The sequence below is a fragment of the Elgaria multicarinata genome, chromosome 8, assembly GCF_023053635.1.
Source record: "Elgaria multicarinata webbii isolate HBS135686 ecotype San Diego chromosome 8, rElgMul1.1.pri, whole genome shotgun sequence".
Classification (NCBI taxonomy): Eukaryota; Metazoa; Chordata; class Lepidosauria; order Squamata; family Anguidae; genus Elgaria; species Elgaria multicarinata.
In genome coordinates this window covers 54,394,092-54,421,626 of record NC_086178.1, presented here as the reverse complement: position 1 = coordinate 54,421,626, position 27,535 = coordinate 54,394,092, and the positions used below count along the sequence as shown (strand labels likewise).

The 27,535-nt window shown below is 40.0% G+C and overlaps 1 protein-coding gene across 1 annotated transcript; it reads right to left on the bottom strand.

Moving 5' to 3' along the window:
- Positions 1-7,649: 7,649 nt before the first annotated feature.
- Positions 7,650-25,117, bottom strand: FAM168B (family with sequence similarity 168 member B). Its single transcript, XM_063132446.1, has 7 exons — positions 24,829-25,117; positions 19,596-19,676; positions 15,561-15,644; positions 14,003-14,145; positions 11,158-11,335; positions 10,299-10,423; positions 7,650-7,908 (listed from the first exon to the last, which is right to left on the bottom strand). The coding sequence occupies exons 2-6, from the start codon at positions 19,663-19,665 to the stop codon at positions 10,311-10,313; spliced, it is 588 nt and encodes a 195-aa protein (XP_062988516.1). The 5' UTR covers positions 19,666-19,676; positions 24,829-25,117; the 3' UTR covers positions 7,650-7,908; positions 10,299-10,310.
- Between the last annotated feature and the right edge of the window lie 2,418 nt (positions 25,118-27,535).

The window sequence follows — 27,535 nt, the reverse complement described above, 5'->3', positions numbered from 1 at the left end:
AAAGTGACTTTCACTCCGTGTGTCTGTGTGTCAGTTACAAAATAATCTTAGTGGTACAACAGCCCTGCTGTTTGCATCTGGATACTCTAATTGAGTGCCCAGTCCTGCTTTTGAGCAATGGGGTGGACTACATCACCTATCTTTCTTCCCAGCTCCAGCCCTGTGTTTTAACCAAGGGTGTGCAACCTTTGGCCCTCCAGATGTTTTGGGCTATAACTCCCATAGACGCTAGCCAACAGACACAATGGTGAGGGGATGATGCAAAACATCTGGAGGGCCACAAGTTACCCACCCTTGGTCCAGTTGTTGGTTATACACGTTACTGGAAAGCTGCAGCATCAAGTACTAACTGCTTTTTATGAGAATGAGCTACCAGAGAAAACTCTTGTTATCATCTTTCATCATTTCAAATGCATTGGGTTGGGTCCTAAGAATCATAAGCAACCTGCTTGTGAAATAGGGCTTTCCGCAGCCCCCTGCATCCCTTGAAAAACTGCAACCAAAGGTCAGGGGACCCTTGAAAACTACAGAATGTGGCTCCAAGGAGAAGAAGAGCTGGAGAGAAGAGGTTAGGGGAAAACAGGAACTCTTCTCCTTGGGCAAGCCAAAGTGCCTTCCGCTCCCATTTCCCGCAAGCAGTTGCGTGTCTCTAAGGGATAAAAAAAAAAAAGTCAAGTGATACACATTCATATATAACCAGGTCACTTGGCTCAAAATTGATATCAGGAAGCTTCTCAGCATCTTCATTAAATCAGAGCCTTAAGTGCCTTGCTCATCAATGACAAGCCCAAATCTTCAGGCACAAGGACTTCTTCAAGTGCACAAGCCTGGAAATAAAACAAGAAAAGGCTATTGTGCCACACTTGCCACCATCATAACCATCAGGGTATAATGCCTGTTTGAGGCGTTCTTTAGTATAGCTGTGCTTTGCCAGCACCAGAAGGTAAATTCAGGCACCCCCTGGTCTTCAAAGCTCTGCAGATCATAATATAGCAGTATAGCTTTTCGATTAGGACTGATTGGAGCCTTGGTGTACTTTATCTGTATTTACTTTTCATCTATTGAAATGTTTAATATAGGCGTGGAGGCTACAACTTCCAAAACATGTGAGAGGCTAGGATACCAAGGAGCATAGCCAAAGTTCGTGTGCAGTCATCAGAAGTGGTGTGAAACAACATCATGGCCAGGAAGTGAACACTTCCAGTATAGAAATCCCAAAATACAAAGCATGTTAATCATGCAATTCAATTCACTTAACCATGGTCATACAATAATGTTATTGGAGATGGGTGAATTAGAGCAAAGCTGTAGAATTGTCAGCAGGGAGATAACGGAAGTATAGCAGCAAAGATAACAAACCAGAACATGCTCAAATGGACTTTTGCTTGATTGTTAAGTGTTATGCAGTCAGCCAAATGAGGCTGCAAATGATATGGCCTCTCCTGGGCTACGTTAGATTTAAAAAATCTGAGGTTAAAAAAATTTCAGGGGTCATTGTTCCCCTTGGGCAAACTTCTAGAGTGTGTAAGGTGAGGATACAAACTAAGTCAAGTCAGAACATCCACAAGAGATAGGATTGATGCTTTAACAAAGCTAGATGGATGTGAGGTATGTAACCGATGCAACATGGCTTTCAAATACACCACTCGCTCTGTTCCAGGGATGTGGAACATGGGTATACCACAACACTCCATCCCACAATGCTGTTCCATTCATTTTGCTTCACAGAAAACATTTCTCCTCATTGTATTCTACTTGGAAGAATTCAACATCTACTAAATAAATCAGGTAAATACTTACTGAATTTGCATAATATCTCCTGCATCCTATCTTCCCAGAAAAGGGGGCAACATTACAAAGAGATTGGGAAGCAATCTGCAAGAGTGGTAATAGTCGCATCCCAAAGAAATTCACTAACAAATCAGTACATTGATGATGGGAATGCATATGGAGTACTGGTACAATGTCAGTACGTACAGATTTTTTTTAAAAAAAGGAAAAAAATGTTTAATTAATGGAGCAGGGCAGTAAGAACACATCAGCCCATGCCAACTGCATCAGTATACTTCATTAGCACACTACAACGTTTACCTAACGGTTAGAGCATCAACTATCCAAATTTATTTCCTAACCTGGTACCTTCCAGAAGTTTTGAGCTATAACTCCCAGGATTCCTGGCCTTTGGTAATGCTGGCTGGGGTTGATGGAAGTTGATGTTCAGAACAGCTGTAAGCCACCAGATTGGGCAAGGCTATCCTACAGAAACCCTTAGCAACTAAGCATGGGGTGAGATACAGACAATACCAGTTCCTCATGCTTATCAGCAAGTTCATATGGAAATACATGGCTGGAATAGCTTAAGTTATGAGGTGGTAGAGAGTAATATCTTTAATTCATGTCATATTTTCAAGTCTTTTCTTAAGAGACATGCAGTATTGTGAGAAATACTTACTGCCTTTGCTTTGGCCTACACTATAACAAGGACCAAGCAAGACATACACTTGGGACTACTTTCTTGTTTGGCACAAAAAAAGATTGTTCTGTGGTTACAGTAGTCGTATCTCAAATAAGTCTATGGAACATAATACAGCCTAATAACAGCATCCCTGGAAGCTAGCCTTGAGAAAATAAGAGTTAGCACCAATACTAGACAGACCAGAGAAGTTCATCTGCTTGCTGCTTCACCTTTCCAGGGTCCCACATGCTTCTACTTGTGGGCTTTCACCCACTCTCATCTTAATGGACAAGACTGCCTTTTTGCTGCTAAGCAGGAACCTAATAGAATACAGGAAAAAGTTTTGCATTTGTACACATACAAAATCTGCCATTATAAAAAATAATGGAATAATTTCCATTATTGTTGTGGTAGCTTTCTGAAATCATGCAGGCAATGAAAATCCCAGCTCTTTGATACTGCTAGCAAAAACAAAAAAATTGTGCTATGCAACCAAATGTCTGAACTTACAAGCCAATTTAATATTTTTGACCTTCTAAAGAAAGCTTAGCAGTTGTCTTGATGTATTGGGGATAGTTTGAGGAAGCCAGTTTATGCACACTGGGTGAAATCATAGTGTGCTGCAGACAGAGCCACAGCTGGACAAATAGACCATCGGGTACAAAGTATTTCCAGTATAACTTGAAAACATTAAGGAAACCCGGTAGTGTCACTGTGTTTCTGAGGTTTGTAAATGTTCATAAAATAAGACTGAAGGGCCACAATAAGCAACACAGTCAATCTTTATTGAAAACTGAAGTATTAATACATAACAATTCCTGTTACATAAACGTGCTTTTTAAGAATTTTACTCTGAGCTCATCTACTCATTGGATTGCATAAAAATAAAAATGAATTTTACACAATTGGCTCAGAATGGAATTGCCACTCCTATGTGTTGATGCAAAAGTTCAATGCAGATGTGATGCTTTAAACTTGTTCTGGAAGACAACATTGACCTAAACTTGGGAAAAAGTACCAATACAAACTGCTTTAAGACAGTCTTTAAAAAAAAGTTATAAAAAAAAGGAAACCTGTGCCTATTCCATAACAAACACTATTACTGGGGCCACTTGCACCTCTGTTGCATGCACTCCCCCTTTTCACCCCACAAGGGCAGCCAATAATAGCACTACAATAAAATCCCACTAACAAATCCATTCTACTAAAAACAAGTCTGTACAGCAGCAAGCTAAATGAAGCTTCCCCAGTTTGCTTGCTAAGTGCTCAAAAGTCCACGAGATTGAAAAAGTCACACAGATATTGATGTTGGGTAATTGGAGGTCAAACTGTTCAGAATATTTTGATATGTTACGCTGGCTCCTGATACTGGAATACTCAAATACATCCATTAGAGTCAGATGCCCTCTATCCCTTTGAAATAAGTCTCTCATCTTAGTATCTCATAAACAGCAGTAAAATGCCTTCACTAGCCTGAAAGGGGAGTTCAAGAATTAGCCTGACCAAGAGATTCTTCGCAGCTGTTTCAATGCACGCATGCTGCTCCCGTCTGCACAGTCTTCCTCCTTCACCTCAAATGGAAGTGAATTTCACATGCTGGAACAACTACACACAGATGTCCCCTCTATCTACGTCAGTAAGGAAGGCTGCTTAAAAAGAAGCTCCATGTCAATATAAAAAAATCACAAAGTAAGCGCTGGGATTGGGGTTTAGTGCTTAACATGCCAAGGTAAAAAATAGGCTAGTTGCTTACTGTTTGGACAGGTTTTATTCCCTTGATGCTTGCTAGCAGGGTTACCTAATAGAGAATACTATGCTGAGCCTCACAACTCTCAGGAAATTACTGATGCTGATTTTTTTCCAGAAGCAGACACTCGTTACTGGATATTTGACTAACAGAGTCAACTCAACATTGCAACTTCAAATATTCTGCTCTGTGTAAAACATTGTCATCTAAGATCCCAGTATTTTAATTTGAAGAAAATTAGGCTAGTTTTATAACACCATGCTCAAGCAATTGGGACAAATTCTCATTAGAAAAACATAGGAATAAGAGGAAGGTCTGCACAATCATTTCAAAATTGTCTATAGAAATTAGGACTGAAGAGCAGCTGACATGGAGTATCCCTAAACAAAGACTGTACCATAAACTTTAGTCAAGGCAGATTTGAAGTGTCATGTTCCAAGTGGCTTTTCAGTTTTGGAATTCAACTGAATTGAATTCCCCCTCCCCTCATTATCTCCATCATGGCATCAAAACGCCTTTCACTGTTACTTTATGAGCTTGTCTGAGTACTTAACTTTCTGTAGGTCAAGAAGATTTTAATTTCACTTTTATAGACAGGACACATAAGTGGAAGTTTAGTGTCCTATCAGTTTGTTAGTGCTAAATGCCACTGTATACATTGTTTCTTGGGCAAATAATGTCTCCAGAAGTGGTGTCTATTTTGCTATTGTTTTAGAGGAGATACTTAAAATACTGTATCTACTTTGGGAATGTCTCCTCAATGGTATCTTCAACATTTTAAAAACATAACATTTGAAGTTAAGACCAGATCTTTTCTCTTCTCTTTATTGCTGAATTTTTTGATTCACTTCCAAGTATATTTTTAAGGCTGCATTCAGTTGTAAGCAGCTTGAATTGAGCCTTGTCTATACTGCATTAGCTCCCTTTAAAGCTTTCTGGGGAACTTCAGTGCAGCCACAAACTAAGAATCTGAGGTTTTACCATCCCCACCCACCCCCGTCCCCTGCAGGAATTCCAAACAGGGAAATGAACAGACAGCAGGAGAAAGAATTCCACAATACTCCCGTTGCCTATAACCCACTTGAAATACAAACTTTCAGTTTCATATTCATGCTTTTTATTATTTGCAACAATATACCAAGCTATATACATCCTCTCATCACTGTGCTTTTGGTTACTTCTCTACTGACTCTACTGGAGGCATGGAGCCTCCAGTGAAATGCCCTTTCCCTCCCACCCACCCGCAGATTAGAATTTCTGGAAGGTGCAGCAACTTTTGCAAGAAGTACTATTCCTCCCTTGCAGATGAATCCCATAACACAACTTAGAAAAAAGTGCTCAAGTGAGATCACCTAAAGGCTGTTACTACTACTGTGTTCAAAAAAGTAAGAGGAAGCATTTAGAAATCTGGAGCTTGATGAGAATAAATTATAACTTGTCCATACCATTCACAAAGTGCTGCATTAATTAGCTGAAGAGTTCGGGGCACTGAAGTTAAGAGACTGGGGGCAGCAGTGCTTATATTTGTTTTCAACATGTTCCCAACACAGTCATGTTTCAAAGCTCACAAGTGTTATATAGGGCTAAAAACACTTTACTTTAAAAACTTGCTATAATGGACAACTGTCCACATTGAGTGATCACTAGTCTGTGGAGCATTTTAAAATTGGAAATACAATTTGGCTTCACAAATGGAATAGCTAAGCAAACTCATCCAAAGTAGTACAGACTCAAATAGTAAAGGGGTAGCATTTTTTTTTTTTGTTTTGTTTCTGTATTATGGAACTTTCTAAGCTGCAACAAGAGCTTGGGATTAAAACGTAATTATTTATATTTTGTTGTTGTGCTAAAGGCATTTGGATCAGGGGGTCATACAGAATGGTGATTCATGGAAAATATAAAACTTTAAGTAAAAAAAGAAAAGAAAAAAGAGTGCTTATTGTAAAAAATAATAATAAGGTCATCAACGACCTGACCTCTATTGGGATTTGAGGTGAGAAGCTTCCTGCCGCAGGAAAATATGGGATGGCAGTATTAAAATCAGCATGCATACTATACAGATGTAGCTGCTAAATCTGATTTAAAAACTGATCACCACAAAAGAAAGCAGAGGGATATTCAGTCTCACAATTAAAAATAAAACCTTGTGAATACTCTACCAGCAATATAAACTAGCTATACAAATATCAACTTTAAAGGGGAACATTTTATATTATAGCAATTTACTGCACAAATTATTGCCGGCAGGATGGGAAAATAATGTTCCATTACTGTTTTCCTAAATGATGCCAATTTAAAGAAAGCCCTTGATTGCTATTAGCACTGAAACTAACATTCTATAATAATACTGGTAGACAAACTGGTTTCAAGACTAGCCCTATAACCCCACAGCATTGATTGAGGTACTTCTATAGAAACTCACAGCTGTAGGCAAGGAGTTCAGAAGTGGTTCATTGCAATGAAATACTGCATCCGCTTTCTTAATTCAATTGTTTTCCAAATGCAATTGAGGTGGTAAGAAGTATATACCTAAGATTATGCAAAAATGCTATTACCATAGAATAACGCTGATCACTTTTTAATTTGGTATTACCTTCTTTTTTTAAAAAAAAAACTTTGATATCCTAACAACTCCTACGACACTTTGTTTATAATCCATGCTACAAGGGAACAAAGCTGTTTAATATATCAGACACGGAAGCTTTCTTTAGAACATGTTGAATTCCTTTCTATTGACTCTAAAATATTGACACTAGTACATTTTACAAAACCAAGTTGGTTCAAACTGCATTTTTTTTAGCTGACCAGGACTAGTACATTTTCTTAGGGGAAAAAACTGAAACCAAAGGAAAGTTGATTCTACCGGCAGTGTTGAAATCTCTTCTGGACATATCAATCACTAAAAACTTATTTTCCTAGGAGGTCAACCCTTTTCTACCTAACATTCCAATGAAATAAGTATGCCTTGATGATTTAGACAGAAGGACAGAATGCTTTTTTCACTGATAGCCACACATTTCCCATAAAATTTCATTCTTGTATTTAAGAATGTCCGTATAACACTGAATCCCAAAGGAAAAAAGGGGAATGGAAAACGTACACATCGTAAACTGATCCTCTGTAAGATTGCTACAAACTACAAACTCATTTTCCAGTCACTGAACTAGGAAAGGAAAATATCACTTAACTGTGCCCCTTTTAACTGGTGCCTTCATCAACCTTAAAAGGTCAAAGCACTTGCTAATGTATATCTATGAAAAAAAATCACTGTCACAATTCTACCTCTTAAGACCCTGCATACATTACAACAGTGCATTAGTGATACAAATTGTAAAATACTTTTCGGCTCCTTTGGATTTTGCATATGACGGTTTTTGCATCAGTCACAGCAGGTAGATTGAGCAAGCTTTGTGAGTTTTTGACATGCATTCAACTAGATATGATCAATAAATTTATACTCCCTTTAATCATTATAATTAGCTAAAAATTGCAAGACAGTCCACAAAACAGGATTTGCTTTAAGACTAACTGCTGGAGTTCCAAGATGTAAGATATGCAGCACTGGGAAATCTTCAGTGATCTGGAATTAGTGTTTAGCAAAGGGTTGCAAGCATTCAGAAGAAGTAAGTCCTGGTTGGAGGCATGAGGGCTTCAGCACCAACTTTTAAACCTCAGTTACTTGATTGCATATCTCCCATCTTCAAACCTGCATTCATAGGAGGGCAAGAAGGCAATTAAATACTAGCTGCATTCAGACATGATAGTCAATGGTAGGGTAATAATCAACTTGACAGTGGTTTATCTAGGGGGTACTCCATCACACAACTGTGGTGTGGATTAGGATCAGCACTGAGTTGACTAGTTGACTATTAGTCCACGCTGAGTTGACTCACTCAGGCCCTGCACTCTCTACCCACTCAGTCCTCCCACTAGTATCCCATTCAGCCATTGCTGCCGAAAATCTATCCTGTCAACTGGATTAGAGCAGCAGCCACCGCTTTGACCTTGTGACTCTGTGGCTGACGAAATAACCAATGGTGGCCAAGGAAATAACCAATGGTGCCCTCCACACAACATGATAACCAATGGTGGTTCAAATAGCCAACTCTGCACAGCACTGGTTATTTACGTTGGTTATTTTGGCTAAATAACCAACTGTTTGTTAAAAAAACCTCCCTCCACACAACACGATAACCCATGGTGGATTAAATAACCAACCGTCGACTATTTAAACCACCACTGGTTATCATGTTGTCTGAACCCAGACACGGTCTCACTCTGGCTAAATGCCACAAGATCTATTCTTCATTTAAAATACAGATTCCATTCAAATGCTGCACAGTTATTTCTGCACTTAGATCCGTTGGATTACACAGATCCATGAAGAACACACAACTTTACTTTTATTTCACAGCAAGAACAGACCTCTTCTTCTGTATGCCTCCTCAATACTACTTGGATTTCATTTTCAAAATTTACCCAAACTGTATACCAGAAAAACAAGGAATCCCATGATTCAGATATTTTATATATGGATGAAATTGTGTCAATGAAATCAATCAATTAAAAGGCAGGAGGGTGTCCGTTCATTCTCAAAACACGGTTCATATATAAAAAGGCACTTCAAACACTAGAAATAACTATTGCCTGAATGCATCCATCGTGCTTCCTCAGGAATATACGACAGATATCAACAGCCTGAGAACATGGGTAGAGTTGCTTGGACAAATGAGGAAAACAATATATACTTTTGACCTTTCTCTTTCAGGCTAATTAAAGGGGGCGGAAAATGAAAGCTGGGCTTTTAGGGTAGAGCAGGCAGCAAAAGAGTCCTGCAGTCCCTACAGACTTGGAAAGAGGCAGTGGCAAGGGTTTCCCTTAAAAAGGAACACCTCTCAGGGTAGTGGTAAGCAACCTGGTGCCCTCCAATTTAGGCTACAGCTTCTCCTAGTTAGGAAGGATCTGGCCACTGTCATTTGTGCCCTGGTAACAGTGATGTTAGGTTATTACAATGCACTCAACATGGGACAGCTTTCTGAAAGGTCCTCAGAAACTACAACTGACTCAGAATGCAGTGGAAAAGTTTATGACTGTTGCTTGCTGAATATTGCTCCAATACTGTACCAGCTCTACTGATATCTAGATGGTTTCCAGAGTCAAGCCAGAGTGCAGGTATTGAACTTTGAAACCCTGAAATATCTGGAGACAAGGTATCTCAAGAACCACCTACTCCCATATTAACCCACCGCTAACAAAAATCATCTGTGCTCCATGTACCCCCATCACCTAAGGTACATGGCTAATGATAAGATTTGAGGCCTTTGTTAGTAGAGCCTAAGCCCCTCCCTAGGGAGATGCACCTGGGTTCTTCTCCACTGAGCTTTGGGTAGCAGGTTAAAACAGTATTCTTCAGTGGAACCCTTGGAAAGACAGAGAGATCTCTTTCATGCTGCTTGCTGCTTAAGCCTATGCTCAATTTTGTGTTTTTCATTTTTTTATTCTGGAACCATTTTTATTAAATCATTTACTTGTTACCTTTCCATCTCAATAACTTAGTACAGAAGGCAAACATCAGTGGTAAATGGCCCACTTTAGTCAATTAGCAGCGACCACAAGGTGTTTTAATTTTAAGGTAATAGGCAATTTTAAGGAAGGGGGTTGTATATCATCACCTGCTGGGTCTTATTAAGAGAAGACATAGACATTAGTCACAGCTAATTCTCATCTGTAATTCCCAATTCCCAATCCAATGTTGAATTTGAGAATTACTATGTTAAAACTTCCATGTGGGCTCAAGTAGGACATAGGAGGGACCTTAAGTGAACCTTGCTATTTGCTGAAGTAAAGTAACAATTTATTTTGTATCAAATGAAAAACTGTATGAACTTTAAGGCTATAAGATTCTCTCCAGAAAGACAGATAGTTATGCTTGGAAAACATCCTTTCCTGGTAAGGAAGGAAACAAGGAGCATTTTTTTGGGGGGGGGGATCCACATCTGCCATTTACAGAGCACCTCTGAACTATCAACATCCTCCAAAAAGGTTAGCCCATCTTGTGACTCGTACTGCGATTATTACAAATATGCCAATACTCACACTGTGTGGTAATCACCACTGTGGGGGCACGTAGCTATAAGTTGGAGTTCCTGGGGCCCGATAAGTGGGCATTGTAACTGGGTGTGGAGCTACAGGAGTTGGGGAATGTGTTGTCAACAAGGTACCTGGTGAGGAAAAAGAAGTATTTTCATAATTAACTGCTTTAATACACCCTTCACCATGTAGATGCAGTTTGGAAGTCACAATAGTCATTGGAACTTATTTTGTAGTTTCAGAGAACATAATTTTCAAATTAGCAGCCTTTTTTGCTTCCCCTTTATATGCAGCATAAAAAGGCTGTGTGCAGTAAGGCACCATCATCCTATGGTGTGTGCAGTAAGGCACCATCATCCTATCTAATTAGGAACTAATATAGAGTGTCTTGTCCAAGACCACCTAGCGAGTAACATGGCATAAGCAAGATTTGAACTAGGCCAGGGGTGGGCAAGTTGTGGCCCTCCAGATGTTTTGACCTACAACACCCAACAGCCCTATAGCATATCCAGTGGTGAGGAATGACGAATTGTAGGTAAAAACATTTGGAGGACAAGCCGCCCATCCCTGAACTAGATGGATAGACTCCATCCATGACCCCAAATACTTTTACATCCTCTGGGCAGCAATGTTTTCCTGCTTTATAAATATATTTCATACTTGATGAATGGCACTAGAATTGGATTAATGTATACAGCTACAATTCTGTCTCAAATATCATGTTAAACTACTTAAGTAGATGAGCAACAGATTTCATTTATTTATTTATTATTATGTAATCCTCAGGTTGGTCACATTGATAGGTGTAAAGTGAACTGCGACACCAACAATGTCCATGATGAGAATATAACAAAATTTCATGTACCTGCTGACATTGCCATTGTGGTCCCAGCCACCATTCCCATGGTGACACCATTTCCTCTGGGGGGTGGTATTGGCGCTGGATACATAGTGGCTGGCATTCCATTGGGCTGCACAACTGTAGTGTGATGAATTACGTGGGGTGGTGCTGCATATAAAGGCTGTGTGTAGTAAGTGCCTTGCTGTTGAAAAAAATGTTGGCTTATTAAAATCCTTTCTACTGCTCACACACTGAAAGGGCACTCAGATTTGGAAAAAAAGGCCATTAACTGCACAGATGTAAACAGGGAGAGACAACACTCCATTTTTGTAATGGGAAATTAGCTTTTTCCTTACATTACAACTCAGAATGGCAACTAAGCCCTTAAAAAGAAAAGCAGGACACATATTTATAGACAAAATACACACATTTCATTCATCACTCATTGAACTTATAGTACTCTCAAGCTTCCTATTTTGTTTTACAAAAAGCGTAGCTGCCTTTGTATTGAGATTCCCTAACTGTATCAGCTTGATGATCTATCCTAGTTTAGCACATCATGATTATCTTTTCCCCCCTGTTTACCTTATCCTGCATGCTGCAAGGCAGTCATTCAGAATTCAGAATCTGGAAGTTTAGGTCTGTTCTTTGGATTTGCAACTATTTCTCTCTTAGGAGGAAACAAAAACTTTTAAATTGGGAGCACATTCCTAAGCTTCTGTTTCTATGCATCTTTACTTGCAAGTAACATACTCATACCCATGAGACTTATTCAAAGGTACGTGTGCACATGATTTCAATCTGAAGTGTTCCCACTGTAACAGTTTGTAAAAAGGATATACATACAGGTAACTAAACCGACATCTAGGTGCAAAAGGTGGGGACTCATTCTTTTCATTTCAAAAAGATTCCTACACACAGGGTTCTGGTCTAGTTTTCTCAAACGATTCTCTTCATGCACAGTGAATCTTTTGCATGGAGGCACATGTGAGTCACCAGTTGCCAGCTGCACAGTGAAGCCCACATATAAGCTTACCACCTCCGTGAGAACTAGGCCTGAAAAGTCATTCATGAGCAGAGATGAGGTGGAGTAGTTCTGGGACACTGAAGAAAAGTAGGTCCAGCCTGGAGCTGGGAGGGATTGAGGAAGTGATAAAAGGGAGCCTTTTAACTGAAGAAAGGAAAATATGAGGTGAGAGATTTTAGCAAATGATTTTATCCATCTTGAAAATCATTTAAGGCCCCATTTTAAAGGTAAATGATTTTGTATATTAGTATTTACTTATCATATACATCTTTCTTCCATGAAATATACACAGGAATCCAAACACAGGATTCCCAGGCAGTCTGCCATCCAAGTACTGGCCAGACCCAGATCTGATCAGCTTCAGCAAGAGTGCTGCTTCATGTGCCTTCAAACCATGTGCACAGAGACCGTATCTTAAACCTGGTTCACACGTAATGGCAACCCATAAAAAACAAACAAACATAATGGGTTGCTATGCATGGGGGGGGGGCGCGGCTGCCTGCATCGCACCTGCCTTTTCCTATTTCACCCCACAAACCACAACTGGGTCCTTTGTAGATTGTGGAGCATGATTGTGGTGTGAACCCAGACCACTGGGCTGTTTAGGGGCTAAACAACCTAGCAGTTAATGTGACAACATACCATGGATTAACTGCTGAATTGTTTCAACCCTAAACAATCCAACGGTCTGGGTTTGCATGTCACTTTGCAAAAACCAAGAAGGGGTTGATTTATGCTGGGTTGTGGGTTGTGCTGTAAAGCAAAAGAAACGGGTAAGCTGCCAACCCATCACTTTTTAACGTGCAAACAGCCCCTTAGTTTGTTTTGTAAACTTTCAATCCTGATATCAAGAAATACAGCCTTCATCATTGTCCCCAAAATCATGTTTTTCACCATCCCCCTTTAAGATAATACAAGGTCATCCATTTTGTCATTATGTGCGCCAGCACTTAAGAAAATGATTTACGTATATGTTAAAATCTTTACGATATCCCCTTTACAAAATATTGTTTTGATGAGTAACAGCAACAACAACAACAAAATCTTGTTCATGTTCATTTTGTAAGGAAATGTAGTAAGGATATTTCCCTATTATGACGGAAAATTCCATGAATACATTTCAGTATTGTCAAATATATTACTAGAGGCAAAAAAATCAGTTTATAGACACGGGGGAAGAAGAAAAAATGTTGATTGTCACTAATTGCATTACAAATGTCAAAAAGTGTTAGTACTATATTTAACACAGTAAAACCAACTACACCACATTTTTCTAAAAACAAGTGCATAAACTTAAAAGATATATGCGAGAATGGAGAGAAAATGAGATCTAAATGCCTATTTTCTGAACCATGTTCACACACTAAGCCAGAATTGCAGAGAATCCTGGCTTATTGTTCACAAGTAGTGTGCTGGTGCATGCTGCCTGATAAATTTTAATTGGTGCCTCCCACCAGTGGGAGCAGCTGGGAAGCAAAAGCGCAGTGTTATGCCTGAATCAGAACTTCTGGCTTATCATGAACCTGAACCCAGGAATTAGAAAACAATAAACCTTGGCTTCAGACCCTGGCTTGCTAAGGGAGTGACAACCAGTGGTCTCAATTCAGATTCAACCCTAAGGTTTTGCTTTCTGATTAGCTTAGGCACTTCGGCTGACAGGAGAAGCCAAGCAGGAGTCATCAGGCAGTGTACACTAGCATGCTGTTCGTGGACCTAGAATTCTCAGCAATGCTGATTTATCGGCAAATGCAGCCACTGTTTGCATACAAAACACCATAAAGGTAGAACCAATGCCATTCCATCTGTTACAGAACTAATGCAAACAATATTTGTACTTTTTACCTGTGCATATGGATTCTGCTGTGGATAGGCACTTCGAACCGGATACACTGCAGTTTGGTAGGGGTTGGGTGATGAAGAATAGGGAGGCACAGCACCGCTGGTGGGTGAACAAGAGACTTTATATGGTGTGCCTGGTGTATAACCTGCATAAACAGAGGCAACCAAATGTAAGTTTTTTAACCAAATCTAAGATTTTGTTAAAATCTTAGCCAATACCTTGGTTAAGATTTTAAACTCTGGGGCACAAATATATGGAGTACATCTGCACAGTCTACAAGATTTCTATTAAACCATTCTAACTCATATATGTGCTTTAGGAAAATCTCACCACTACTGATGAGATTTTACACATCTGTCCACTCTGCAAAATTTATAGTGGTTGAAATTAGAATTTGTATTTCGTTTTGGGATGTTTAGCAGATTCATGACCCCCTTGATTATAGCCCTGCTTCAATGTAACTCATGTATTTAGCTTGATGTTGCCACTGAGTAAGAAGCATACAGCACTTTAAAAACAATGTAAATGCATTAAAGACAATATCTGAACTATTAAAAATTCAATTTAACCATGGCAAACTAAAAATCTTTTGCAACACTGATAAAGCAGGCTTAATTAATAGGCAATCCTATACTAAGGCCAGCAGGACAAGTTTAGTATTACTACTAAACATCAGCATAACTCCAAGTTAGGACAGTGTACAGATGTCATTATGCCATTTTAAATTTAAATTAACGTAAAGTGCTGGCTGGGGATGTTGAGAGTTAAAATCTAGAGGGCATTAGGTTATGGAAAGCTGCCTCACAAGAATCTTTCAGCAGAACTAAAATGCAAACACCATCAAAAACTTCAACTCTGTTGCTGCAGGATGTAGATTCCAATCCTTCTCAAGCTACGTGGCTGTAAGTACATGGCACACACCATACATGTAAATGGGAGGCCTCATACAGTGAGGGAAACCATGCCTCCAAGGACACCTGAATACCCTCCATCTCCCCAACACTGGCAACCATTAAGAAAAAGAATGGTTGTACAAAGCCCCCAATCATGTACAGTACATAGGTGGAATCACCATATTTCTCATCCTCTAACGAGCATTAAGTTAAAGAACTCTTGCAGCCAAACCCCCATTAATAATTATTATCACCATATTTCTCAACAGGCAACTAGGCAGCCATTCAACATGGAAGAGGGAAGGAAGTATTCTAGTTTCCAGTGCCATGCATGCCATGAGCAAGGCTTACAATGGCAACCAGTGGAAGTCAGCTGTTCATGTGGGGTTCTCATATTTTGTTGTCACTGGGTTCTTCTGTCTTTCCAGACTGCATGGCAGGCAAATGTAAAAGATGCAGCAACACCCAGCATGTACAGCCCATGCTGGGGAAAGCCATACCTGTTACCCCTCTGCCTGTCGTGCAGTATTTTCAGACACAGGAATCCTGAAACAGTAAAAAGCTTGGCAACCCAGTTCCTTTGTGACAGAACCCACTCCACCATAGGTGCAAACAGATAATCTAACACTTTAAGTGATTGACTTCTACAATACCTCTGCATACTAACCTGTTTGGAATGTAGGATTTGCTGCAGGATACATGTTAGGAGAATAGGCAGGAGCAGCAGCTGCATAGCCCATTGGGAATCCAGCTGAGAGGAAATGTTTGAAAGTTACTTTCAGAATTATTTACAGTGCACTCCCACTATTGTCTGCCAAACAAGCACAGCACTAGTTAAAATAACTTAAACATAATTTCTTTGAAGTATGTCTTAGTGATGTAATCAAGCCCATAATTAATATGGAGAGGCTTCAGACTGTAAGCGTTCTGTGTAGGGAATACACTACTACTATATTTTATATGGCCCTTAGCACACTTGCTGTAAAATTGATGCCACTACAGAGGCCAGGGCCTAATCTACACCAAGCAGGATATAGCACTATGAAAGCGGTATATAAAAGGCAGGAGCCATGCCAAGCATGATACAGCACCATGAAAGCAGTATATGGTATGTGTCAATGGGCCCCAACAGTTGTCAGTGCACTTCAATACTGCTATAAAGTGGATCCTGTCTCTTATATACTGCTTTCATAGTGCAATATCCTGCTTGGTGTAGATTAGGCCCATGGCATCAGCTGCTAACCATTTCCTCTCAGTCCATTTACTACCAATATTAAATGTAAAGTTGTTTGACTGAAAGCTGAATAGCAAATTTATTTCTTTATTACATTTCTAATCAGCCCAATAACTAATATTCTGTGGATGGATTACAAACGGTTAAAAAACTAAACTAAAGATAAGACAATATGTATTGGAATAATGTATGCTAATTGAACTGCACTGGGTTCTTTTAAAATCACAACAGAAACAGAAGAGATCTACATATACAGGTGGTGGAGGTTTTTTAAAAAGGCAGATACCATTATCTTTCAGGTGGCTTCAGTAATTAGACATATTAAACAATGATTTAGGAAAAAAGTCTTGTATCTATCAAATTATTACTTGACTAGCCATGGCCAACCACTAGTAAATTTACAGAGTAAATGTAGTTGTATATACCCTGCTTCAGTCTGCCAAAAACAATTGAAATAAACTCTGAATTTATTGTGTAATGCACAGAGAAATCCCATACAGGTCTACTTGGAAGTCCCACTAAATTCAATGAAACTTGTACTCAAGACAAGTGTGTACACGTTTGCAACTATAGCCATTGTCTGAAAAACTTCTATAAGGTATTTAACATGGCATGTATTAAGAATAAGCCACAATTACTCAGTCACATCTGAAGTGGCTATGCATCTGTTTCACTGGGTGTGTTGATCACAGCTTCCTAGTGGATGTACAAGTGTGGATGCCAGCCAGATGTCCTGTGTAAAGCCACTCTAGGTCTCTCCAGGCAAAGTACTCTGAAAGAACTCTACAAGGATACATGCACTTGGTTCTACATTCTGCTAAACCTTATTTTTATATGTTGGCGAGTAGAGGCTTAACCCCCTTTCCCATAATACACAGTGTTAAATACACTTAACACGCAATCCTATGTATGTTTAGGTAGAAAGAAGTTCTACAACTCCCAGCATCACAGCCTGCATGGCTAGCTGGGGCATGCTGGGAGTTGGAGGACTTTTTTCTGTCTAAACATGCATAGGATTACACCCTTAGGTAGCAATCCTATACTTACCCAGAAGCTAGCTGAAGGGCCTTAGCAAGTGTCCTAAGTGCTACTCTACTGGTGGAGAGGGAGTTCCTCTGGAGGGACATGGCAAAGGTCCCTCAGTTTGCCACCTGCCTGGGGGGATGACGACACACATGCTAGGAATGTTGGGCCCAGGCCTAGGTACGCCACTTCCAAAGCTCTGTCATTTTCTCGATATACTCACGGGACCAGCAGGAACCTACGCCAGAGAATTCCTTCCTATTGACTACAATTGATGGGATGAAGAAAATCTGCCACCCTCCACCTCCCACCCTGGTGACAGTAAATCAGTTGATAGATGCACTGGTAGTTCCATCAGGAGATCTCCTCCCATAAGTGACCCATAAACTTGCTACTAAATAGTAATCCTAGGACCTTTAATATTAATACCACCTAGTATAACTCTTTTCTTAAATGTTCAGAGCCCTTCACATTCATTCTCACTAGTCTTTCCAATGAGTGTATACAATAGGAAAGTATTCTAAAATAGTAAATACTTACTTAGTAGTCACCTGTGGAGAGTATTAATCTCCTCCAGGCTATTAAACAGAGAGGCTTTAAAAAGTTTTTTAAACAACAACAATAAATAAACAAATGGCTAACATGTATAAACAGGCAGAATAGTAAACACTGTCGTGGGCTTGTAAACAAGCATGTAAATCTTACAAGACAGTATTGCAAATACTACCACACATCGAAAATGGGAGCTGAGAAGTACAAGCTTTCAATCCCTTTTGCTTTGGTATCCTATTTGAAGATTAAAATTAAGGTGCTTTAAATTACTCCTAGAGAGTCAACAGCTTTATGTTGCTTAAGGTGAACTATTATGAAGTTTATAGGCACAATTTTTAAGTACCACTGGTAGCAGGAATCCTTACTGTTTGGGAGAAGCTTATGTTGGGGAAAATGAAAAAACAAGCTGAAGACAGGGGCGGAACCAAGGATAATCTTGCAAAATGTTTATATAGAAAAGGGTTTAATGAAGGATGCCTACGCGTTTTGGACAAAAATGTCCTTCCTCAGGGCTTATTCAACAAGGTTTTTGCACAACTGGGCTTATTCAACAAAAACCTTGTTGAATAAACCCTGAGGAAGGATGTTTTTGTCCGAAATGCATAGGCATCCTTCATTAAACCCTTTTCTATATAAACATTTTGTAAGATTATCCTTGGTTCCGCCCCTGCCTTCAGCATGTTTTCCTGCATATGTTGGGGAAAGGGCGACTCCAGTTACTAGTCCTCAAAGGATCTCTAGAAAGTATTAATAGCCACCCCATCATATATTCTCACTCTTAACTTTTTTAAAACAGGAGGTATTTTAACAGTTATGAAATATTTTATAACCCTTTAATATTTTTAAGAGGAACACTATCTAAAGTGAAACAACAGTACCAGACTATTCTGGCAAATTCACCACTTCTATATAGAGAAACAATCTTTTACAGTCATACACTTGTAGAAAGGGATGCTGTATTAAGTAAAAGGCAGAAGTTAAGACTGCATCAAAATGATATATCTATTAGGGTAATACAAATACAAGCAAGATCAATACTGATTAATCTGTCAAGTGAACAAACATGTTATCAAATCAGTTCTATTCAGAGCAATTCAGATCAGATACTAAGTGATTTAGCTGAACTGTGATGAGATTATTTTGAACACTAAGGGCATAACCAATATCCTGGGGATCGTCTTAGGATCATCCCTGTGCGTTTGTATGTTGGTTTGTATGTTGCCATACAGGGAAGTTTAGTTAAAAATCTTTAAGCTACAACTGGGATCAGCCATTTAAATCGATGTCTTGCAGCTTTCTGAAGCATAAATGTAGCCAAAAGCCTTCTCCACTCTGTACACAAATTGAAGAAAGACAGAAGATGGCATAGCCCAAAAACAACCCACTGTTTAATCTGTTATTTATTGTACTACCCATTGTATAGAACACCCAGAGATAATTTTTTATCTTGTTTTTCTTGTCAATTTGAGAAAAATTGTATGATTTTGGCTGATCAGAACAAATGTTAGTTTTCATTATTTGCATTAGCTGCTTTTAAAATTAGACAGAATTTTATATATATATATATATGATGGAGACTCATAATTTATTGCAGATTTGTTTGGGGGATTTCCTATTTCTTCTCTCCTGTTTTGCAATCACCTTTGGTGTTAAGCAAAAAACATTGAATACTGATAGGCCTCACAACAGAATAAAGGCAGACTACATTTGTTGTCACTCAGCCCCAGTTTTCTCTCCAGATATGTGTACAGTCAACAGCAATGTAGCTTTGATCTTTTGCAACCAAGGTGCCAGCTTGTGTGTAACTCCTCATTCTCCATACAAACTGTAACCCGAAATTAGAATTACTTCAATGTCCAATTTTATTAATATTTAAGAGATTCAGTCACATACCTGGATAACCAATTCCTTTGGCATTTGCATAGGGAACCCCAGAAGATCCAGGACTATAAACAGGATTCATGATTTCAGAAACTGTAGGGGGAAAAGTCACTTGTTTAGAAAACCAACATGGTGTTTTAATCAGTGTTCAAATGTCCTATGAAACAATAGAAATCCCAAGTTTACTTACATCATCTCAGCTATCACTGTTATGTGTGTGTCACAAAGCCCCTCTTTGAAGAAGTTCTTTATATCAGACATATCACTTAAAACTTGCTATGCCATTTTTTATAACATATCTGCTAATACTACACCAGATCATTTTAAATACTGCTTTCTAAAAACTAAAAAAGGAACTATTTCTTTGAGTGGCCTTTCATTTATATAAGGGAGAAAAAAGGACACGCCTCTAACAGTGCAACACTAAACACATTTATTCAACCCGTCAGTATCAGGAGTTTAATGGTTGGTATTTCACCCTAAAGCACTATACATGAGAACACTTGACATAAATGAAACTGGCTATGAGTTTCTTTTGACACTACTTTCTGCAAACAGTTATTCACAGTCTTGTTCTACTCCAGAGAATATTTCTTTATTAAAGGGGGAACGGATCACTAGAAAGGCCATATCCCAACCCTCACATCGCTTTGCACTCCAAAGATCTTCATGCAAACCTGGAATTTGCCTTTACACAGAGCAAAGCACTGATTTGCATTACTTGGCCACATTCTGCAGCATCTGAAGTTTCCAAGTAGTCTTCAATAGCAGCCCCACATAGAACACATTTCAGCAGTCTGGTCTGGATGTAACCTTGGTCATCCATGCATGACCAAGGTTAGGTGCAGGATTGCATATAGCAAAAGGTAGTCCTAGCTACTACTGTCACATATGCCCCACAGATAGTGCCACATACAGACGAACCCCAAACTGCAAACTTTTTCATTTGAGGGAACACACCCCTATTCAGAACTGACTGAACACACCCCTACCCAGACCAGTCAATTTCCCTACCCACAGCGTCTCCATTTTGTCTGAATTGAGCTTCAGCTTGTTTGCCTCATCCATCCCAAAGTTAACCCCAAACAGTTCCACATCGTGGAAAACAGAGGTAGAGCCACATGTCACCAACATATCACTGTAATCCAAACTTTCAGATGACTTACCCCAGCCATTTCACATTGATGTCAAAAAGCATGGGAGACAAGATAGAATCCTTGTGACACTTGTATGCCAAAGATTACCGAATGGAACAGAAGTCCCCCAGTATCACTTACCAAGAACTCCCTTAGATTGGATTTGGGAGGCAACTACATGCCTCCCAAACCCAATCTAGCCATGCACCACTGAAGAATACCATGGGCAATGTATCCAAAGCTGCCACGAGATCCAGAAGAGAGATGCATTCCCTCCCCATCCATTCCCTGGAGTAATTTATCCATCAGACATTTAGCAGGTTTTTAGAACCTTAAGTGGCATCTATCCTTGACTATTGTTAGTTGAAACAAGTGAGGGTTAGAAACTATGATTTGAGGTTTGTTTGTTTTAACCAATCCATATTTAAGATTAACCATGGTTTGTCCAGGTTTGGGTTACATGGCAAACATGAAAACTGCCAAATTCCTCCTTTGGTTGAAGTGGGAAGGTGACCAGATTGAAAGGATGGTAGTGCATTTGCATCTTTCACAGTTGTGCAGAAGAGGACATTTTTTGGTAGATGCAGCTTCTCTAATCTCTGCATGACAAGCTACATTTGCCAAGATCCAATTATATACAACTAAAGGTACAAAGATCTCTGTAGTCTTGTGTCTGGTCATCCTAGAAAGAAACGCCAGATTGATATGTATGTTGAATTGTTTAAAGTGTGTCTCATCCTGCAGGTTATAGTTAAACATGGATTCTGGGTATGAAGCAATTGCAGACTACTGTTTCAGAGGTTTAACTAAAATGTACTATTCTCTATAAGTGACCTAGCTTCAAATGGGAGCTCAGCTATATGTATGATGTATAGTTTGTGCATGCATACAAGTGAATTTATATGATATTCCTATTCTATGAAGAGAAAGAAAGCTATTCTATTCAAACTAGCAGCTGTCCCAGAGATTAAAGGCACCATGAAACTACATAACCTGAAGCACTTTCTGGAAGCCAATGGCAGTCTTCTGAAATAAGTGATGAGAGGATCACAGCCTGTCATGAGGCAGTGTAAATGATATAAAAAGTAAATTTTGTAACATGCTAGCTATGATTCTTGGTTATGCAAATACCAGAAATGTGCACACAACTGAGTTCTCTTCATTTTCACCTGAAGAGCTTTCAGAGCTGAACAAGAAAAAATACCTTCTGTGTACAACAAATATCTTGGGTATTAACACCACATAAGAATTTTCCAGTGTTATTTCATGAATTTAGCTGTAAAACTACATGAAAAAACAAACTGAGCTGAAGATGTTTGATGGATAGAAAGTGTGTGTGTGTCTGTGTACTGTGATATACATGCATCCCACAAAAACACTACTTGAAATGCTGCTGTTTTATGAGCTTGGAAGTTTTATGTCACATACAATTACAGTCCTCTTTACAAGATTATATTTGAGCAGACAAAAGGTCTGGTCAAAGTAGCAGGGTGCTACTATCATCATTTCACATTTGTGGTTACATTTAAATGCCTCCTCCTACATTTTTGTGAAATATAAGTAGTCAATTTAAAGAACAAGGTGTATTTGACTAAGTTTTAATAGTAGGTCAGATATTAAAATATAAAAATTGTTTTTCTTAATGAGATATGCGGGCACCCTACAAAGCAAGTTACAGGCCTGACACTTGTACTCCCTCGCCCAAGAAAGTCAGGATGATTCTTCTGCTGGCCATAAAACTAAAGATGACAATATTCTGTTGCCTGGAACTACAGATGTAAAGTTTCCAGAAATGTAGAAGCAATGGCCAAAAGAAAAAAAGTATTTCTGAAAAAAAGTCCCCAGAACATTTGGGAAAAACTAAAATAGATACAATATTAATTTTCTTATCAAGCCTAAATTTGTCTGAATCTGTTTAGAATCTGTTTAGATGTAGAGTGGTACATAAATGCTGTACATAAATAAATATATATACAATTCTACTATAGATATAATTATGAAATTTACAAAGCAATTTTAATTCAGTTATTTTTCGACCAACTTTTAGAGTAAAAACCCTCCCAGCAAAGTTGGAGTCATGGTAGTGCCCAAAGGAGCAATGTTTTCCTTATCACACTATCTGTTTTAACTGCTGGAGATTGGCTCAAGCCTTTACGTTAATTTAAAAGTTAACATTAAGGCAACTCTCAAATCATATGTAATAATAAATTCACCTACATAACACAAACTAATTCTTCAGCTTAACACTAAATTAAAAAGTATTTTGATAGTGGTTTAGGCAAATGCTATCAGTCTACTGCAAATCAGTCTAGGGGAGCAATCCTATGCCCACGAGACAGAGTCTAGGGGTCCATTAGATATTTTGGATTCCTGGATCGAAGGTTGGAGACAGTGCTTTGATCTCAGACCCAGGAGTCCGAGCTCCCCACCCCCTCACAGTTGACGCAGAGAGAACTGCACTGGCTGTCTTTCTAAGTCTGTGTGTGGGACTACAATTACAACTGATGCTGTATTCCCAGGCCACCCTGGCCTCCCTCCCTTCCCTTCCCCGACGCTTCAGCTAGACGGGCAAAAAAGCCTAGCTAGTTAAATTGCAAAGTGCAAGGTACAGTGGAGGCGAAGACTGCCTCTGCTACACCTCCCACTCTGCATTGGATACCTATAAGCCTCAGAGTTCAGAGGTTTAGAAGTATCAAGGGCAGATCTGATAGGATTGCACTCTGAAGGGCTTATAAACTCTCCACTTTTACTGTAAAAATGATCATGGAGAAAGCTGGGTAGAGAAACAGAAGCATAATTAACTGCACATTTATGTACATTCTATATTTTAAAATGAAATCAATGTTGGCAGTTAGTTTTAAGCACTAAAACTCTCTCACCATTTGAATTTTGAATAAAGGCCTAGTTTAGGATTAGACATATGTGAACAGTTTCACATTCACAGTTTCTAGCCTCCTTCCCAGAAGTCTGTCAAAGTGTGCAACTCCACCCACATAGAGATATCAAAGTCCTGGGCAAAGAAAGTAGTTCCAACGGAGAGATCCCATTTAAAGAGCATCTACTATTTAAACTGGCTAAGACAACATTTCTGTTGTTTTAAAAAAATTACAATATTGCATACTTCTCCAGAATCAGTGCTCTAGGTTTAGGGCGCAGGAATCTGCATTACAGGTTTAACAGTTCCTGAAGAAATACAGTAATCTTGGTACTGTGCATGCATGTGCATTCAAGATTAAGTGATGTGCAGCCCAATCCTGCATACTTATTTGGAATCATGTCTTAATGAATTAAGTGGGGCTGTGTAGCCTGGCCCTGCACTTTTATTTGGAAGTTATCTATTCCTGATTTCAATGCAACTTAACGTGCATAGGACTGGCAGCCTTAAAATATGCAAACCCAAGCAGCCCACTCACATTTTGAGTGAGCGAGCCTTGAAAGATTGGCAGCCAGGGTAACGGGTGCAATTTTCTCCCTGAGCAACCATCTCAAATTTGCTGCAAACCCGTTTTATGCCTTACATGCCGTTTTCTTTGTTGCCGCTGAATGCCACCGAACGCCAGCGTAGAGGAAGCGGCCCAAGAAAGCCCAGATGCAGATTCTTCCTGCGCCCGAGCAACTTCCTTGGCCAGGCCCACCCGCCCCCGCCGCTCTTAAGGCTAGGCCAAGAAAAGCCTTTAAAGTGACCTCTCCTGCCCAAACGGAGAGAAAGAGAAACGAGGGCAATCCGGCGCGCCTGAACAGCAGGGCCTTCGAGCAGCACGATTCGATCGAGGAAAGGGACGCCGTGAAACGAAGAAGGCTCGGCCGGCTCCTCGCCTTCGGGCCGGCTGAGGCGTTCTGGGTCGCCTGCGGGCGCGGGTTTTGCGCTCCGCTTCGACCGAGGCCTTGGCTCAGCCCAGCATCTCCGGCCGGGGCCTTGAGCGGAGACTTCAACGCCAGGGAGTAAAGAAGGCCGGGAGCAGGGGAGGAAACCTACAGGGCGGCCCCACAGGCGACAAAGGCCGGGGGCGGCAGGTGTGAAAAGGACCGATAAGAGCCCCCTCCCCTTCGGGGCTGAGGAGGAGGAGGGGAGGGGCCGAGGCGGTGACGGCGCTCGCTCGCTCACTCACCAAACTGCGGCGCTTCGTCGCGGCGGCGGCCCCAGCCCGGCTGTCGCTCTCTCGCTCTCGGGGCCTGAGGCGGGAGGGGGCCGAGCCTGGGCAGGGGCTAATGCCGCCTGGAGCTGCCGCGACCACAAGTCCAAGTCCCTCCCGGCTGCACCTTCCCGTCTCTCTCGTCCGCTCTTCTCTGGAGAACTGCGCAGCAACCTAGCGGCCCAAAACGTCACATCCGCCCGTCGGCTGGGTGCAGAGGATGGACGACGGCGGCGGCCGCGCACGTCTGAAGCCCCCCCAAAGGCAAGCAGAAAACCGCCGTCACGTGCGGGGGGAGAGAGACTTGATTGCCCGCCCCCCTGCGTCACGTGGGCGCAGGAGCTCTCGCTCGCTGTCACTCTCCTCTTCCCTCTTTGCATTTACGAAATAAACAAGAACAGTCCTTTTTGTTTTTAAATCCCTATCCAGGATGGTCACGAGAAGTTCACAGTGGCACATTCAAGCTCCTTTAGTGCTGCAATTCTATACATACTTACCTGGTCTACATATAACATATGACGTATTTTTAGTTTTAGAATTTTGTGAGCTTACCTGTTTTAAGATGATGATGATGATGATGATTGCTTATATGCTATATCCTACATTTAGAATTTTTAGTGAGGTTGGTGCTTCAAGATTTATAAAATTGTTCCCCCTTTAATTCTTGGAGTTTATTTTACATGCTGCTTTTTTCTTTTTAATTTAATTTCTATTATTGCTTTGATAACTTTGTATACTATTAATATATACCACCATACAGCATGGTTATCACCCAGGCCCAGCTTCAGAAAGCTTCAACCAAAAAATCACTACCCAATTTAGTTCAGAAATCAGTAATGGACTACTGAGACTCAGTGACAGGAGAAATAGATTTAGTAGAGAATAAGTATTGGATGGATCAAGAAACTGCAGATTTACCATCAAATGAAAATTTTGGCTCACTGAATGGTTTCTGTGGAGAGCTAATAGCAGGAGACACCATCTTGCATACACTTTTAATGAGTTTCCAGCAAACTGGTCAATTGACCCAGCATTCACACAGAGAGAAGTAGACTGCCCATCACCCTTAGAAATACAAAGCACCTCATAGAGGGAGGAAGCAGCAGCCAGGCACCTCTCCACCGTGCCTGGGTCCAGCTCCAGCTGAGAGCCCCCTCCCTCCTGCTGTCAACTGTAACTGCTGAACTTTACAACTAAGATTGTAGTGCCTGAATTTGCTTTCCTTTCCCCCCTCCTCCTCCTCCCTCCCAATCCCCTTTCCTTTTGTGTCATGTCTTTTAGATTGTAAGCCTGTGGGCAGGGACTGTCAAGAAATACTTTTGTAAGCCGCCATGAGAGCCTTTTTTGGCTGAATGGCGGCATAAAAATCCATAAATAAATAAATAAATAAAATATAAAGAAACATTAAAAACTCTCAGAAAGAAACTAGGTAAAGTTGTTCCAGTATATACAGAGACTTAAACCACTACACTGTGTGGTTTATAAGCTGATAGGATGTAGTTGTTGTTTTTTAAAAAATTGCTAGCGCTGCCTATTTCTTTGATAGTTTTTTAAAATTCATTTTTTATGCTATGTTTTAATTAAGATTTTGTTTTGAGTTTTACTGTTAGCTGCCTTGAGTGCAGAAGGGTGGGATATATATAAATAAAATACCTGAACTCAACTTTGCTCTGACTACACATATCAAATCTGTTGCCACTGTAAGGCACAGTAATAGGGTATTAAAGAATGTCTCCTGCAGATAGGTCATGTGAATAAATATTTGGATGTGGAACTAAGGGGCTGGATGTTTTTCCTGTTTTATTTATTTATTTATTTATTTACACAATTCACAAGCTTCAAAATCATACTGATATATGAAGGGGCAATTTTATATCTACAGTGGTGATAGTAAGGAGAGTGCCAGCACAATGTACTTAGCTGTTGCAGACTACGGAGAGTCAGGTTATATAAATAAGCTCATATGAAATAGAAAGCTAGAAGACTTCTCACAAACATAGTAAACATTTAGAGAGGAAGTTATGCATGTTTTTGCTGAGAACATTCAATAACCTTCTGAGAGCAGGATGTTGCTCCTGTAATCATTAGTGTGATTCTGGGGGGAAAACAACACCTTGTTGATAAAGGTAATTCAAAACAGGATTGTACTGGATACCTGTCATTTCTCCTTGAACCACTGATTTTTATACTTCATAATTTTGCTTTCCTGTATCATTGTATTTTACACCATCATAATTTGCACTGTTTCAGAATTTATAAAACATTAGAAGAGCCATGCTGGATCAGACCATCTAGTCCAGCATTCTGTTCACACAGTGGCCAACCAGCTGTCAACGAGGAACTCACAAGGAGTACACGGATACAACAACACCCTCCTGCTCATGTTCCCCAGCAACTGGTATATATAGGCTTACTGCCTCTGATACTGGAGGTACATAGCACATAGGCATCAGGACTAATAGCCATTGATAATCTTCTCCAGGAATTTATCCAACCCCCTTTTAAAGCCATCCAAATTGGTGGCCATCACTACATCTTGTGGTAGTGAATTCCACAGTTCAACTATGCACTGTATATATATTAAATTATATTCTCATTGATAATCTCAAATTCTTGTGGGCTTTGTCTATGGAGAACGATGGCAGCACCAGTTGGTGTTAGTGTTTGATGCCATTTTTCATTT